Here is a 14549-nt window from a genome sequence, read left to right on the forward strand (position 1 = left end):
TTTGAGGCGGTACCTTTGCTGCCTTAGCCGGCGTTAAATTTCATGCTAACACATGTGTTGAATTTGAATGAAACGAAAGTCGTTCATGCGCGTTTACAGGTCTACAGAACATACTACAACAGTGGCGGCGGCGGCGGCATCAGCGGACATCGGGCGCCCAGTTCGCAGCTAATTTGGCTGAGTAATTAACGCTATCCAGTTAGCGTGAGTTGAAACTTCGGAGCGGTGTATGATATCTAATGCGCGTCAGGTGCACGATATGCACAATCATCTGAACGTTACCCAAGCACAAGATATCATCTGAATTTTGCTTGTAGAAGAAGCTCAATGGGTTGATTGAATTGCGAATTTTTTTGTGTAGGAAATTACATAATTTACACCACTTACGAATTCATCTACATCGGTTAGTACAAATAATTACTATAACGTTTTATATTTTAAACTATATGCCCTAATACGTGCCTCGTGCAACAGTACAGCTCACAGTTTTCGTTTTCAGGTATACGCTCGAATCAATTTTTCTACCACATGAAACTGATTGCGCATTTATTTACTGCTACCCTATTCGTTGCGTCGACCCGCTTTTCCTAAAACAAATAACACAGGTTCGTTTGTCCGTTTTAGGTACTTAGTCAAATCCTGCTAATCTTTACAATGGCTACACTAGCTTACGCGGAGTCCTAACCAGGCGACAACGACGCGAGGCGGTACATATCTGAACAGAGAATATCTCGCTTAGGGACCATTCCACTTTCCTTAGCTAGCATATGATGCCTTTGTACATATGTATACGTACCCAGAAGTAGTCTTAAGGATCATAAACTTTACGCTTAAGATACGCAAAAAAAAGTCTAACTAACTCTTTAATGTAAACCACGCGTATCACGATGATTTACAGTATTTCTCCGTTATCGAAATGCTGAAGCATACCGAACACAACCATATTTTTCGAAGCTCTCGAAAGTGTTTTTAAGTGTTCTTTTTTGTTAGAATTTTCGTATTTTCTCTGGGAAATCTTTACAGCTCTATTGTAGAAATATTTCATCCAATAACCAGCCTGAATCAGATACACCATGTGACCATTTCGATGTGCTATTGCTGTTCGCTTAATCTTGAAAGGAATTACCGAATTCAGCTTTAATGCAGGCGCAGTTAAATGCTGATTAAAGGGCTAGTCTTTCACGAAGCGTATCCAATACTATCCGCATATTGGAATAAATGAAAATGAATAAAAAATAAGTTTTGTATATACATATCGCCGCTGGATGTTCAGAGTTCTTTGATTCAGTCGTCTGTCAGCGACAGTTCGACGCTTCGTTCAGAAGATGCATCGGCGCAGATTCGTGAACAGTATAGTGCTACACTTGTACACTTCCGCAGCACACTGTGCTCTTGCACACTGCACTTTAACGCGCCCATTCCTGTTGCAGCTGCACCAAAAGGTACCCGTTCTTTGCTGGCCGCATTTTTTAGGTAATATAATAAGGATAAAGTTTTGTAAAATCACCTAGACCGGCTTGGTATGGCTGTCGGAAGTTGTTCCCGTCAAGGTCGGAAGGTTAGCACAACATACAGCTTTCAAAGCACCGCCAGAGGACCGTACAGTCGAGCCTCAAAAGCCTTGAACCTAATTTTGCCGATTGAGGCCTTTCGAATGTCGTGTTTTTGTTGAGCCTTGTCCTCGACAAAACAACTGTTCTGTCTTTTCAGGGGAAGGCGCCCGTACAGCTTCACGTTAAAGCTTACCTATATTCTTCCTCCACAGATCTCTAGGCCGGACCAAACGTAGACCCCTTTTTGCAAATGTGTGAGCACTCGCAACACGATCTGCTGCCGTAGCCATCTTCGGTCGGCAGCGAAGCATTTATACCCCTCGGTCGATCGCTTAAATATTCTACAGTCGGATTCTACCATAATCGATTTTTAATCAGTCTACAATTCCAGTAGCTTCTTCGTGGCTTGATCCGCATTCGCCGGCATTCTACTATTGTTATCATAATGGGACGGATCATTATTAAGTAGATAGGATGAGCCATTTGCAGCGGCTCGTCCTGCGCTTATATTGAGATGGCATACCATTTTATTTCGTTTATATATATATATATATATATACATACATACATATTGGGCTTGTCGTCTGTTTTAGTTGTGATCAACCATCATCATAGATAAAAAAAATTATGTTTCATCTTACCAAAATCCATTAAATGATTTCCTTTGTTTTTCCACTGTTGCTTTTCTCGCACTGGAATACTGTGATTTCGCCTGCGCTATAATCAAGCGTTTTTTTTCTAATGAAAAAGCGGCATTTCAGATGACCTGCTCTATGGAATCGGTGGTGGCATTGGTGTCTACTGGTTCGCCGCAGCCATGTGAATCGCGAAACGAGAGAGAATTATAGCTATGGTAAATAAGAAATGATCGTCGTATTGCGAAACGTGAACACATTACTGAAAACCTTTAATCCAAGCGCTAGGTACGCTTAAGGAAACACTCAAAGAAATAAGGAGATGTACAGTAGATGCTTACATATAATATTAGCATTGTGGATTTCACGGTACGCATTCGTCACTAAATAGACTCTTGAGGGGTTCCGGAAAAGTGGACAGAGTGCCCTTCTACAGAATCATATGAAGCGTGTAAGGTATCCTCAGCTCAATAAACTTATGGATTCTCTAGATGGTAATGCATAGTTGCACTAGACCAGTTGGGCAACAAGAAACAAAACATACCTTCAGTCAAGACATTAATTACGTTCCTTAAGTTGTCCTTTGAAAACCTGATCGTTTAATGACGCTAATTGATTCACTATCAATTAATATGTATAATACTGCGTTGACAATAACTAATTATAATACTATAGTATATAATATATTGGGGTGACCTTTGAGTTAATCGTTTATCGTAACAGTTATTGATTTAAAAAAAACACCACGGTAATTCTAATCTTGTAATTCTAAAGAATTACAGCAGAAAGAAGTGCAGGCAAAAAATCCGGTTCCTGAGATAAATTTTTTTCAGATTTTGTCAAAATTTACATGTTATCATTGTTGTTATTGTGCTCAATTTGAGAGCTGCATACCATTGTGAAAGCGAATCACCGCTACACAATTGGTTTCTGTTTAAAAAATTAAATCTCGACTTATCATGTTATATACCAGGATATATTTCTAAGGGTAATATAAACCTAAACACAGCGGATCAGTTGCTGGTCCTTTGCAATAATCGTAGTTTGCACGCCGACCGAACGATCGTCAGTAAATCGCTTATAGCGTTCATATAAATAACGTCTTTACGTGAAAATAGCCCAAGCATCAAAGCAAATCGTCTTATATCAACAAAGATATTCTCGCATTGTTTAACAACGACTATATTCCCTTCATATTACATTGACTCATGTTGCCCATAAGTAGCCGTCTTCAGAGTAATTGAAAACAAAATTAAAAAAAATGCATGCCGGATGTTTAATAATATTGAATAGCATTGAAGCTGCCCTTATTTATAAGAAAAAAATTATGTAAATTAGAACGTTTCAATAAAGTTTCATGCAAGATATTAGCAAGCATTGTTTATTATACTGAGAAAAATATGTGATAGTTACTATTTTCTAGGCGAACTAAAATCTAGGATCTAAGTAATGGTTACAAACGAGAAGTACTCCAACGAAGGTATCTTTTTTTACACACGAGTGTCCTTTTTGCGGCCTACTTCTCATAAAATGAACGACGACCCCGGACGTTTTTCCCGTCATACGGCCGAAAACGAGCTGATGTGCAAGTAAGTCGAATCAGATCAGAGACAATGACATTGAAACAAAAACCATCCATCGTATTAGAAGACGAATAGGTGACACTTTGTCGAAATTCTTAGCAAAGCTAGCCATCAACAATCCTTACGACATGTCGGTTGTTTATCTATAGCGATTAAGGTAAATGGTCACCTACGACGCCAAATAAAATCTAGATTCTGTATTTGCTTTCTATTTTCACTGCTTTCATTTATCATTTTGCTCTGATCATCTTTTAAACTTAGATCCTCAGTAGTAATACACTGCGAGGTATATCCCTCAAGTGAATTAGACTTCTATTCCATTACATTCTTCCTTTGTACTCTCTTTATCATGTATCATTCACACGCGTTATATGTGTACGTTTTCTGTGCCTATGCACATACGTTCGCAACTGAAAACCGTTCCCGTTCCGTTGTTTGGCGTTACATGTAGGGGTTGGAAAATAGAAAACATGACTCATTATCAATCCGCTATTTAAATTGTTATACTACATTATACGCGGTCGACAAGTGTTTTACATCAAGTGTGACCACGCGTGGCGACCTGAACGAAGACGCTTCGAAAGCTCTACCCGGTAAATCCTTTCAATGTTTGCTCGTACCAACCGTCGTTTATTCATCACTGATTAGATGGAGCGTATTAGATGACGTGTGCCCATAAAACGGATCTGCTCATCACAAAATATCACACTGCCTTCGGCCTCCTAACCCGCATGAGCATTCTGTGTCCACCAAATTTTCATCATGTTGATTTAACCGTGCGTCGTTTGTCTCAATGGCCTCTTACCGTCGTGCTTTACCAAAATCCCTGCTTGCCCGCGGAAGGCCGATTTGAATACGCGTACGCATTAAGGGAACGTGCACAAAGTACGCCCACATCTGCACTAGCGAACTAAGTTTATTTAGCAAGCAAATCTTAAAAAGCTTGTCACGGTGTCACAAGTAACATAAAATATAATGATCAGATTTGTTCATTGTTCTCACAGATTTATCTCCTCTACTTTAACACAATACACCTGTTCAAACATTGATTCTAACCAGTCAATTGCGTTAAAAACGTGCACATCAAAAGTAAAATGTTTATCATAGAAAACAGGTGGTCTCGCATCGTGTATATAGAATACAATTATTTAATAAGAAATGACATAATAAGATTAACTGATCGACCAATACTCGTTGTGCGAAATAGCTATTGGGACACTCCCTCTAAAGGCGTTGTCCTTGATAGAATTGCGAGTGAACAAGGTAGTCGGAATGTAGATTCGCAGAGCTCGAAAAGCCGAAATTTTCAATGTCTCTAGCTTTTTGTAGTTTCATTACGAACAATTATTTTAATGAAAATTAAAAAAAAACATAGAATTACTATGGGATTCTAGGCAGCTGTTATTGGCATAGTCTATTCACAATTTGCGCGAGGTACTTACAGGCCGAATGCTCCCTATGAGCATTTTTTAGAAGTGCGCCATGATCGCCTATTCGCGTAAAAATCGCTGCAACGTTTTATAGTATCCTACTAATAATCTGTTGCAATTCTACGCGGGGGCCCTCGAGCGCTCCGAAACATTATGAACGATCAAACACAAACCCCAACAGGCTCGGGTACTATTTAAGGTACGCCTGTGAATATACTAGCGCCTATTTAAGCGAATTATACAGTTTGCATAGCTCACGTGCGTTTGGAGAAATGCTAGAATAACTCTGATTTGACGCACTTCAAAGCCAATAAGAATATTCCAGAAGATAAATATTTTTGCCATTGAACAAGACAGGCCAAGGAGTTTTTTTTTATATGAAGGAACTATCCACGAACAGCCCTCATTTAGATTAACCAGTTGTGATTCAACCCTTGAAGGACGTTATGACATATGATCTGAGGCAGATTTGTATATACTAACATACTATATATAGTCATACATTAAAATTGCTTTCAATAGCAGTTATTCCGTCTGGACGGCTTCACAAGTTCCGTGTGTATTCTATTTCAACGGTGCAAATTAAAGCTGGTGTTATATCACTGCACGAGATCTAATCGTTGCGGCTTCCTTCAGCATTGCTGCCATTTCTTCTAGCAGAGATCACTGAGCAATTATGGAGATCTTATTATGCCTCTAAAATAGGCCATGCCGTTTAATTTAACGGCTTGAAAAATTCTCCGTATCTATTAATGTAGTCAGCAAAACGTTCCTGACATTTTTGTCCCCGAGATTTTACGATACATGAAGCACGACGGGACAGATAAAGGCGAGTAAGAAAAAAAAGACACTAAGTATTCCAGCACAGAATATCGTTATATACAGACATTTCGGAGAACAAGATGTTCACTTTCGGTGTTTTTGGCACGCAATATTATTAATTTGGTCGAAATTTACACGAGCAACATATCCTTGATATTCGAACGGCATCGTTTATTTTTTCGATTGTAGAGGTCTCTCTAATCGGCTCTCGACTAATTGAACGAAAATTTATAAAGCGTTGCCATTTTCAGATCAGTCTAAAATATTGGGCAATATAAAAGTGTTATTCTTGCAATGCTCGGCTCAACACTTATCGACTTACTCCGTGTTTCGTCCATTATTTCCACATTGTGAGTATGGATACCTGGCAAGCTCAAAAGACGCGTCGCTTTTTCCCAGTATATTTTTGTGGACCCGGGGGGTACGAGCAGAACTTTTTCCAACTGTCAAGACGCGTAGCATTTGAGGAGCATTAATTAGAACACGTATCGTTAGAAATCATTAAAATTAAATTCGTATGTACCGGAATGATATTTGACGTTTCAAGGCAACGCCATTACTAGCTGTTCCTTCTAAACGTACGTAAGCAATAATACATTTTAAATAAACTAGGTGAGATCAGCACATCGTTTGGGGCCTTTAAAATTTACACACAGCGATCCAAATTGCAGAATGCCCACTAAGTCCGCTGTGTGTTAATTACGGAGAGGGCATCAAAAACGACGGGGCTGAATATTTGCATGATTCCTTTGCTACAGCGCCGAGAACTCTCCATTATAAGTGTGATGATATAATAATATAATTAAAGAAATAATAATATAAAAAATAAATAGTTGATTCTTCCATTGCATAAATCGTTCTGTCATAATCAACAAACAGAAATAGTATATACGCGTAACGGATATCTTCAGCCTATACCTTTTGGAACGGCATTAGTTACTCTTTGATTTATTGGGGGGATAGATCCATTAGTGTTAACCGTTCGTTTGAACTAAAAGAAAAACGGCAAAATGCATTTGTGGCTTGCCAATGCGTGAAAAGTGTCCAAATCTTTCACCGGCACAAATGTCTGTACGACAAAGCATAGAAAAAGCTCGATATAGGCTCATTAATGACTTTTTACTCAATTCTCGGTTGCGCATCACGTAAACGTCATAACATAAAATAGCTTAACTTTATTCGACGTCGCTTTGGCCCCATGACAGAAAGCAATGAAGGCAATTGGTAATTAGAAGCTCGAACTTATTGAAGAACATGGAACTGCACATAGCAAGCCTCGAATGTGGGGGGCATGACGAAGTGACACGATTCCGTTTCATGGTTAGCGAAACCGTTCGAAATGAGCTATATGCGGGTTTAGGGTATGCAATTTCAGCGAAAAATTGTTGAAAATGTCGCGCCCTCTCACTTAAATAATTTCCACGTAAAAAAAAGGGCAATAATACGCTAAATTATGTTAGTCTGTGACATCTGCAGGTGTTCTTATGAGACGGACGTATTGTCATGGTGTTTTTAATTAAAGAAAGACGAACAAGACTAGCATGCGTTCCCAAAAGGGCCTTGTCACCTCCAGCATTGGCTGTAACAACGTTATAATGCTTGAATTCCCCCGCATTGTTTGGTCGGCGAACAAAGCACAGTTTGTTCCGGTCGCTTTCGCCGCAAGAAGCTGATATATATGCGTGTTGTGTATTGTATATGTCTCGAGCGAATCTTTATTCTGGCAATGCATGCAGTACACGTATTTAGTGTACGCGGGGACCCACTGTTATACAATCTTTCAGCCCTGGTCATACAAAATGAGCTACGCTCTTAAACGTTTGTTGAAACTAGAACTGAAAAAACGCTGAATCCAACAATCCGTCACAGTTTTCGGAACAGTTAAAGGCCACGTAAGCACTACGCCGCACGTGTGATATTGTTTAGCCCTCATTGGTATATGCACATGAAGTAAAATACGATTAAATCACATTCAATTGAACCCAAAGACATTAACGCATCATACACCATGTTACTCACATGTGCTGCCTTGTCCTTCGGGGGTGCGGGAGAAGTTGGTACGGGGGTACAGGACGCTCAGACACACACGGACACACGCGAGCACCACTCTACAGCAACGGAGCCGGGGCCCGGCTGAGGAGCCGGCGAAGGATGGACGTGCCGCGTCCAGTGAAGTCGGCATGTTTCCCTGCCGCGACCTCCCTCGCCCCGCTATAAAAATAAACTGCGTAAGTGATATGAAATCTCCTAGTACATACAATATGGAACGGATCTACTGACTTCTTGGTACACAATTCGTCTCGTTCTATTGACACTGTTCTACTGACGGACGAGAACGGTATTTCTTTTTGAAACGAGACATCTATTCTCAGAGATTTACAAGACAGAATGCAATAACGCTAAGTGCCCTTGAGCTTGACTTCTATAGCAGGCTGCCGACCTATGCATGTCAATGACCATAGGAAGGACACACGAATGAATATAGCTACATACATGGAAGAACTGTGAGACATTTGCGTCATTAAGCGTACATACATCCATAGACGAGCACACTTCTTCGCTTATCTAACAGTAGATCGTGTAATAGCACAGTGAGAACGGTACCTGTCGCCAACTAGACTCGCGCATTAAAGAGATCGCGACGCTATTTGGTCTCTCTCGAACAAGTAACGTCTGAAGCAAAGCCTTCTTGTAACAGTGGCACTATCTCACGTCTATATAATCTTGCTCTGGCTGATGGCATGTTTGATGCCATCATGTATATATATACATATATATATTTCGAAGACAAATGGCACTACTGCAAGCACGCACCGCTGTGGCCGTTATATCTCTATCTGACCATAGAAATCCGTTCATTTACCCAGCATGTGTTCTTAACGATCGCTAGTCGATTTAGTTCATTCCTTCTGGCATCACGGCCAAGTCTGTGATATAGAGGATGCTGGCGGCATAGGGTACGGAGATGGTACAGTGAAGTGTGTGTAGTACTATACGCACGGCATCATTATACCGCAGGAGAGAGTTACCCATTCGGGAGTCGCGGACCTAAAAAAGGAGGAGGAGGAGGGCGCTCGTGAAGCCTGAAAAGGGGCGAGCGGTTTGAAACAGGCGAGGGAAACAGTGGGGCCATATCACGTGGTCAAGCGGGAATTTTCCGCTTCGAAAGTCATCCTCAGTGAGGAGCAGTGTGAACGCTAGGAGTTCTTATTGCTCGGAAAAGGTCACGCGCGCAAGAAAGTAGAAAAATGGAACACTCAAAAATAATCTCACTAAACGAAAGCGTGCCTTTAAACAGAATGTCTTGTTTTTATAAAAAGATTGAATCCAAAAAGAATAATGGATAAGAAAGTGACTGCATGAGTTAAATAGCATCGAAGTGAACAATAATGAGTGACTATATAAGAGTCACAACCGCTGTGGCAAAAACTCTTCTAGTTACTCTTGTGGTATAGACAACTGCATATATCATTATTTGGACATATGGAAGAAGATAATGAATAATAAAAATTATATCCTTTTTTATCTACCTAATTATGGAGCATCTGTGTTGCCGGTAGGGTATTAAGGACGGATCTCTATTCTTTTCCAATCAAAAGCTTAATCGTAATGATGTGATACGCTCGTCTGCGCAACGATTTTGATAATCTAGGAAAAAATGACTACAGTATGCATGTACATCTTATCTGTACTAGCTTGTCGGTAAATACAATCGACCAGTGACGGTATCCATTGCTCACTAAATCTCCAATATAGCCCGTAATACTAAATAGTATACAGCTCATCCGCTTATGCAGCACGTGTGCGCTGTGAATCCGAAATAGAAACCGTGATTCAAAGGAAAAAAGTAAGTATCAATGTGCCATAAGATACAATCGGTGTTTAATTGGTGCAAAATTAAGTAAAAGTACCGAAATTTCACAGTGCGTTACAACTAAATGAATTTGCGATCGCTTTTGAAAGGATCCCCGGATCTATTTGGAATTTGTTCACGTCAAACCATGACTTATCATATAGACGAACAAACAAAAATTTTGCATCTGTAAGCTTTTCTGACGGAGTTAATACCGATACTATCATTATTTATTTTTTTTCAATTAGAGCCTTTGGGTTTATCGCTGAGTAGGGAATTGCCCTCAATAGGCCATGTTTCCTACTTATGAATTGGCTTGCGTAATTCTGTGTAGACTAATACATATGTAACTGATCATGTGTATTGGATTACTCAGGATCTGACTCGTGAGGATTGGGTATTTTTACGGAGGTTATCCAAGAAGCGGTCTACAGCAAAACTAGGCTTACTTTAGCGCCCCGCCGAAGCCTGCAAAAGGCAAGCTTCCATTGAAAAGTGTCGGTTCCCATAAGAAGTACCCTACACCATGTTTCTTTCCATCGGATATTGGCTGTGCAGGGTGTGGTCGTTGCTAGGCTCCTTCGTTTTTTTCATGACAGACCCACGACCGGCCATGACGGCAATATGTCATGGAAACCATTTGCCAAAGCTGAAACTTGAGTCAGAAATGGTCGCATGTTTATGATTACCATGGTAACGCACTTAAGAGAGGTATTAACCACCCAGATGATCCCGTGGCGATATGTATTAAGAGGGCATAAATAACCTAATTTCAACAGATAAATAAAACATAATTACCACAACAGTTGTCATAAAGTCCTATTCCTCTAATAATCCGTACTAACCTTATGGAACAGTCAGATGAATTATGTGCTAAATGAAATCGAGTTATGCTTACAGGATTCTAGAGGCCATGTGTTATTGGCCTCGGAATATCGCGGAACATTAAATAAATTTCTAGGCCGATGCTGAGCTTATTGCCTAACTGTTCGAGCGCATTTTGAAGACCAAGCCAGGTGATAATATTTAGCTAGTCCAGCATTTTGCGTATCCAAGATAGCGTTCATTTAGATCTACACCAAATATTTTTGGGGCTAAATTTGAGCCCTAAAGTGCGTGTAGCTTCATGAAAGTGCTTCGTTTAGCTACCGAATATTAGATATCTATGCATCTCAAATGAGGAGTTCGACTAAGTTTGTCGCAGTGAGATAGTCGCGCCACCGTATTCTCGGATGGCCGTCGATACGCGTCACCACACTCGCCGTCTGCCTTTGTCCGTAAGAGATTGCCGCTTGAACAAACGGTCCTAAGTAATCGTAAAGGCGAAGACTCCATCTCCAAATCTGTTCGTGGCTTGCCATAGTTAAGCTGCTCTAGATTTAATATCGACTGTCTTATAGAAACATTCTAATTATATAGATAATCTAATTGTGGCATGTTGGAAATTTAATATCCTTTATAGGAGCCGTCCAAAAATTCATCCGAGCGAGCTCCGCTACTTTTTCTATAATTCCAGATGATATCTTAAACTATTGTAATAAATTAATAGTTGCAAGATAATTGTTCGTCTTATAAGTCTGTAGAGTCCTCGTTATAGATGTAAAGCTGTTTCTTAATACTTAGCGTACACAGACAGAAGGTTTGACATAATAAGGCGTAAACTTCTCTTAGGCTTCTCTAAGTTCCACCGACGACAAAATATTACAAAAACACAAAAAAAATGTAAATATTATTAAAATACACTTCTACTAGCTTTGAAGCTTTTCTTAACCAAACGAGTTAATTTTATATTTAGTATATTAGTTTCCATTAGTATCATTTATGAAATTGGCATGGAGCCGGCGATGGAAGCTTCGACACAGGCTTTTAGCTGTCATATATGGAATTCGTAGACAGGCTATTAGATTAAAAAGGCCATAGTAAAACGACGGTTTCGAAATCTGAACAGAATTGAATTAATAAATTAAATAAATCACATCTAGACTAGTATTATTACGTAAAATAATAATTTAAGCACTACAAATAAAGGAAAACTATTAAACACTGTCTATATAAGTATATATAATTATTCAGTGTACATAAACTAATTATACTGTAACTTATGCTTCGCAGCATACCATAATAAGGTAAATGTTCCTGTTTCGAGTAGCTTCAGATATCTACTAAGTGAAATGTCCGACAACCGTATTCCACGATGGCTTCGACCGCGACAAGGTTTTAATGACTGGACCGATAAATTTTACCTGCTATTCATTGCACATTGTTATGTACGTTATTAGTAGTTAGGTATGGGCTAACCACTTTCGAAGACTAGATTTTTTTATAATCATTAATTGCAGTTATATCATTTGTTAAATATTGATATACAGACAAAGCTCTAGAAGTGGAAATAGGAAGAGATAACGAATTGTGTGTCTGATTTTGAATAAACAAAAAAATAAGCTAAATAAGAATATATTTTGTGATATTACGTAGTGTAAATTTGTGGGCTATTCCGATTAAAAGATAAATTTTTAGAGACTGTCCAAAGGACAAAAAATAGACAGCGTACAAACTCGATCTCACTTTAGGCTGCCCCTATGCCCTTGAACGTTAAAATGCTATTTAAAAAGAATAACAAGTTTGCATTTGCTATGTTTATAAATAAAAAAAAAATGGTTAATAGCTATATTGAAATTAGATTAGTAAATGGTTAAAGTGTAACGTTTTCTTTCGTAGCGTAAGTTCGTTGCAATATTAAAGTTATTAGTCATTACAACACGCTCCGTATGTATCGTGTATAAGAGTTGAAAAACAATGCTAGCATTCGAAAAAACCTGTTTGTCAACGATACATGAACACAACGCGATCTCTATCTATTTTTATACTATAATAAGATGACTTACATATAAACATGTAATCAGAAATAATGCAAAATTTTTACGTTTGCATATCAATGCATTACGCTTTTTACAGTACTGGTAACATAAGCTGAAATATTTTGGCACATCGTTTAACGTCCTGTGCAGTTTAGATTATCAGGAACTTTCGTCCTAAAGTAAAATAACTAAAATCAATGACAAATTCTGCTACATACAATAAAATCACAAAGTATTGCTTAATGAATTAAATATATAGAAAAAATTATGCTTACAAAGTTGTAATATTCAATCTATTTCTTACATTTCTTTCAAATATTAATTCATCTAATACGTAGAGAAACGTTTGTTCTTTCCTTTGAAGATATGTTTTCTATGGCCAAGTCTTCGACAAGGCAAGATTTTGTTTATAAGCGTCGGCCTCAAAGACCGCTTCGTTTTCAATATATATGAAAAGATTACGTTTATCTAATCTTTTTTATTGAAACGATTATTCTGCATTCTTTTTACGCTGTAGAAGTCATTCGCCCTCCATGCAAACAGTTTTTACACATTTAGCATTTTCAGGAAATCAGGAGTGGTAAAACGACGAACTTCTCTATAACTGATAAACAATATCGAACTCCACACTTTTGTAATTTTATCAAAACGAAGCGAAGATATAGGCAAAGATGGTATACCTCGTTTCCATAGTAAGAATAAGAGACCTCTGGCGGTCGTCTGGGTGATGATATACATAAATACAATTGAAATTACCAGATTTTTTAATGCAATCCGATCATTATATATATTTGATAAGGCGATGCCATTCACATCAATTTTAAATTTGGATATAGATTCTAAGTAACTTCAGCACAGCCCGTAAAAAAAACGGCTCGATGCTTATCGAGGTGCAAGCTAAAAACAGAAAAAAAGACACTGAGTTTTTCTTCGTTACTGTTCTAGTCCAGCTACAAGCAAATATAATTAGGTACAGCTAGCACGGATTTTTGAATAGTATATTCAAAAGTGTCCCGCAATCAACTTTCTATTCTTTATTAAATCGCCCGATAGATTACGTTAAAAAATGAAGCGAGATTGTTACTTTGATCACTTCACAGAAGTACCGTATGCTAGCGGTGCCATTTTTCTTTAGTTCAGCCGATATACAGTAGTTTGACAACAATAAACAAAATCTATTGTACTGCAAAAGACTATGTTATGGCAATATCGTTACTAGAGGGTCGAGAGATTTCGAAGTTAATCGTCCTGATGGTGTTGTTGCGGCCTAGACTGTAAGAGGCTCAACATCGAAAAATCACGTATGCAAGAAAATCACTCCCCAAATCGCTCGAAAAAGGTAAAATCAAAATCTTATCAACTTGTAAAAGGTTAAAATGGGGAATGGTAGTACTTTTAACGTGTCTGCCAAAAATTTCACACACTCAAATGATTCTATTACTTTTTTAGCTACGTTTCATGATGTGCTTGTAATAAATAAGGTTTAAGAAGAAATTGAATAGCAAAACATGTTACCTCAGTTCCGGTTAAGTAGTGACCTGTTTTAGCTGGACTGTACGTAAATTCTCTAATAATCAGGGAAAAAAGTACGCACATCATAAAATCATGGTATAATAAAAGGTAAAGTACCTCAACTCAGTCTTTAGCTCCTTTTGGGTATAGACTGAGCTGCGTTTATGCGGCGGCAACAATACCAGCGGTCTCACCTCTTTTATAAGGCATATTCAGCTCGCGTTTTTCTTAATAACAACTAACAGAAGATATATTGAAGAAAGCTTAATTCGACAAAAGGTCTTAGGAGTTCATGATCGACGA

At 38.5% G+C, this 14549-nt stretch overlaps 1 protein-coding gene and 1 long non-coding RNA gene across 5 annotated transcripts; one reads left to right on the plus strand and one right to left on the minus strand.

Moving 5' to 3' along the window:
• The first annotated feature begins 10 nt into the window (after window positions 1-10).
• LOC111248487 (uncharacterized) lies at window positions 11-3555 on the plus strand. 3 transcript variants are annotated; one of them, XR_015323123.1, is made up of 3 exons: window positions 11-403; window positions 500-605; window positions 2315-3555. It is a non-coding gene; the product is annotated as an uncharacterized LOC111248487 (long non-coding RNA). The 3 variants fall into 3 exon arrangements; XR_015323124.1 differs by lacking the exon at window positions 500-605 and adding an exon at window positions 625-707; XR_015323122.1 differs by lacking the exon at window positions 500-605 and having other exon boundaries at window positions 123-403.
• Window positions 3554-9012, minus strand: LOC147757119 (uncharacterized). Of its 2 annotated transcripts, none has more exons than XM_086982732.1 (3): window positions 8887-9012; window positions 8043-8234; window positions 3554-3766 (listed from the first exon to the last, which is right to left on the minus strand). In XM_086982732.1, exons 1-3 carry the CDS (start codon window positions 8891-8893, stop codon window positions 3705-3707), a joined length of 261 nt encoding a protein of 86 aa, XP_086838858.1. In that variant the 5' UTR covers window positions 8894-9012; the 3' UTR covers window positions 3554-3704. The 2 variants fall into 2 exon arrangements, with proteins under 2 accessions (XP_086838858.1, XP_086838857.1); XM_086982731.1 differs by lacking the exon at window positions 3554-3766 and adding an exon at window positions 3773-6466.
• Window positions 9013-14549: the final 5537 nt, after the last annotated feature.

The sequence above is a fragment of the Varroa destructor genome, unplaced genomic scaffold (genome assembly GCF_002443255.2).
Source record: "Varroa destructor unplaced genomic scaffold, Vdes_3.0 BEIS01000003.1, whole genome shotgun sequence".
Classification (NCBI taxonomy): domain Eukaryota; kingdom Metazoa; phylum Arthropoda; class Arachnida; order Mesostigmata; family Varroidae; genus Varroa; species Varroa destructor.

Bases quoted from the DNA above. Each gene is read 5' to 3' on its own strand.
- LOC147757119 (XM_086982731.1), bottom strand. The intron at 6,467-8,042 runs GTGAGTAACATG...GCGTCTTGACAG, and splicing joins CGAAGGACAAGGCAGCACAT to TTGGAAAAAGTTCTGCTCGT.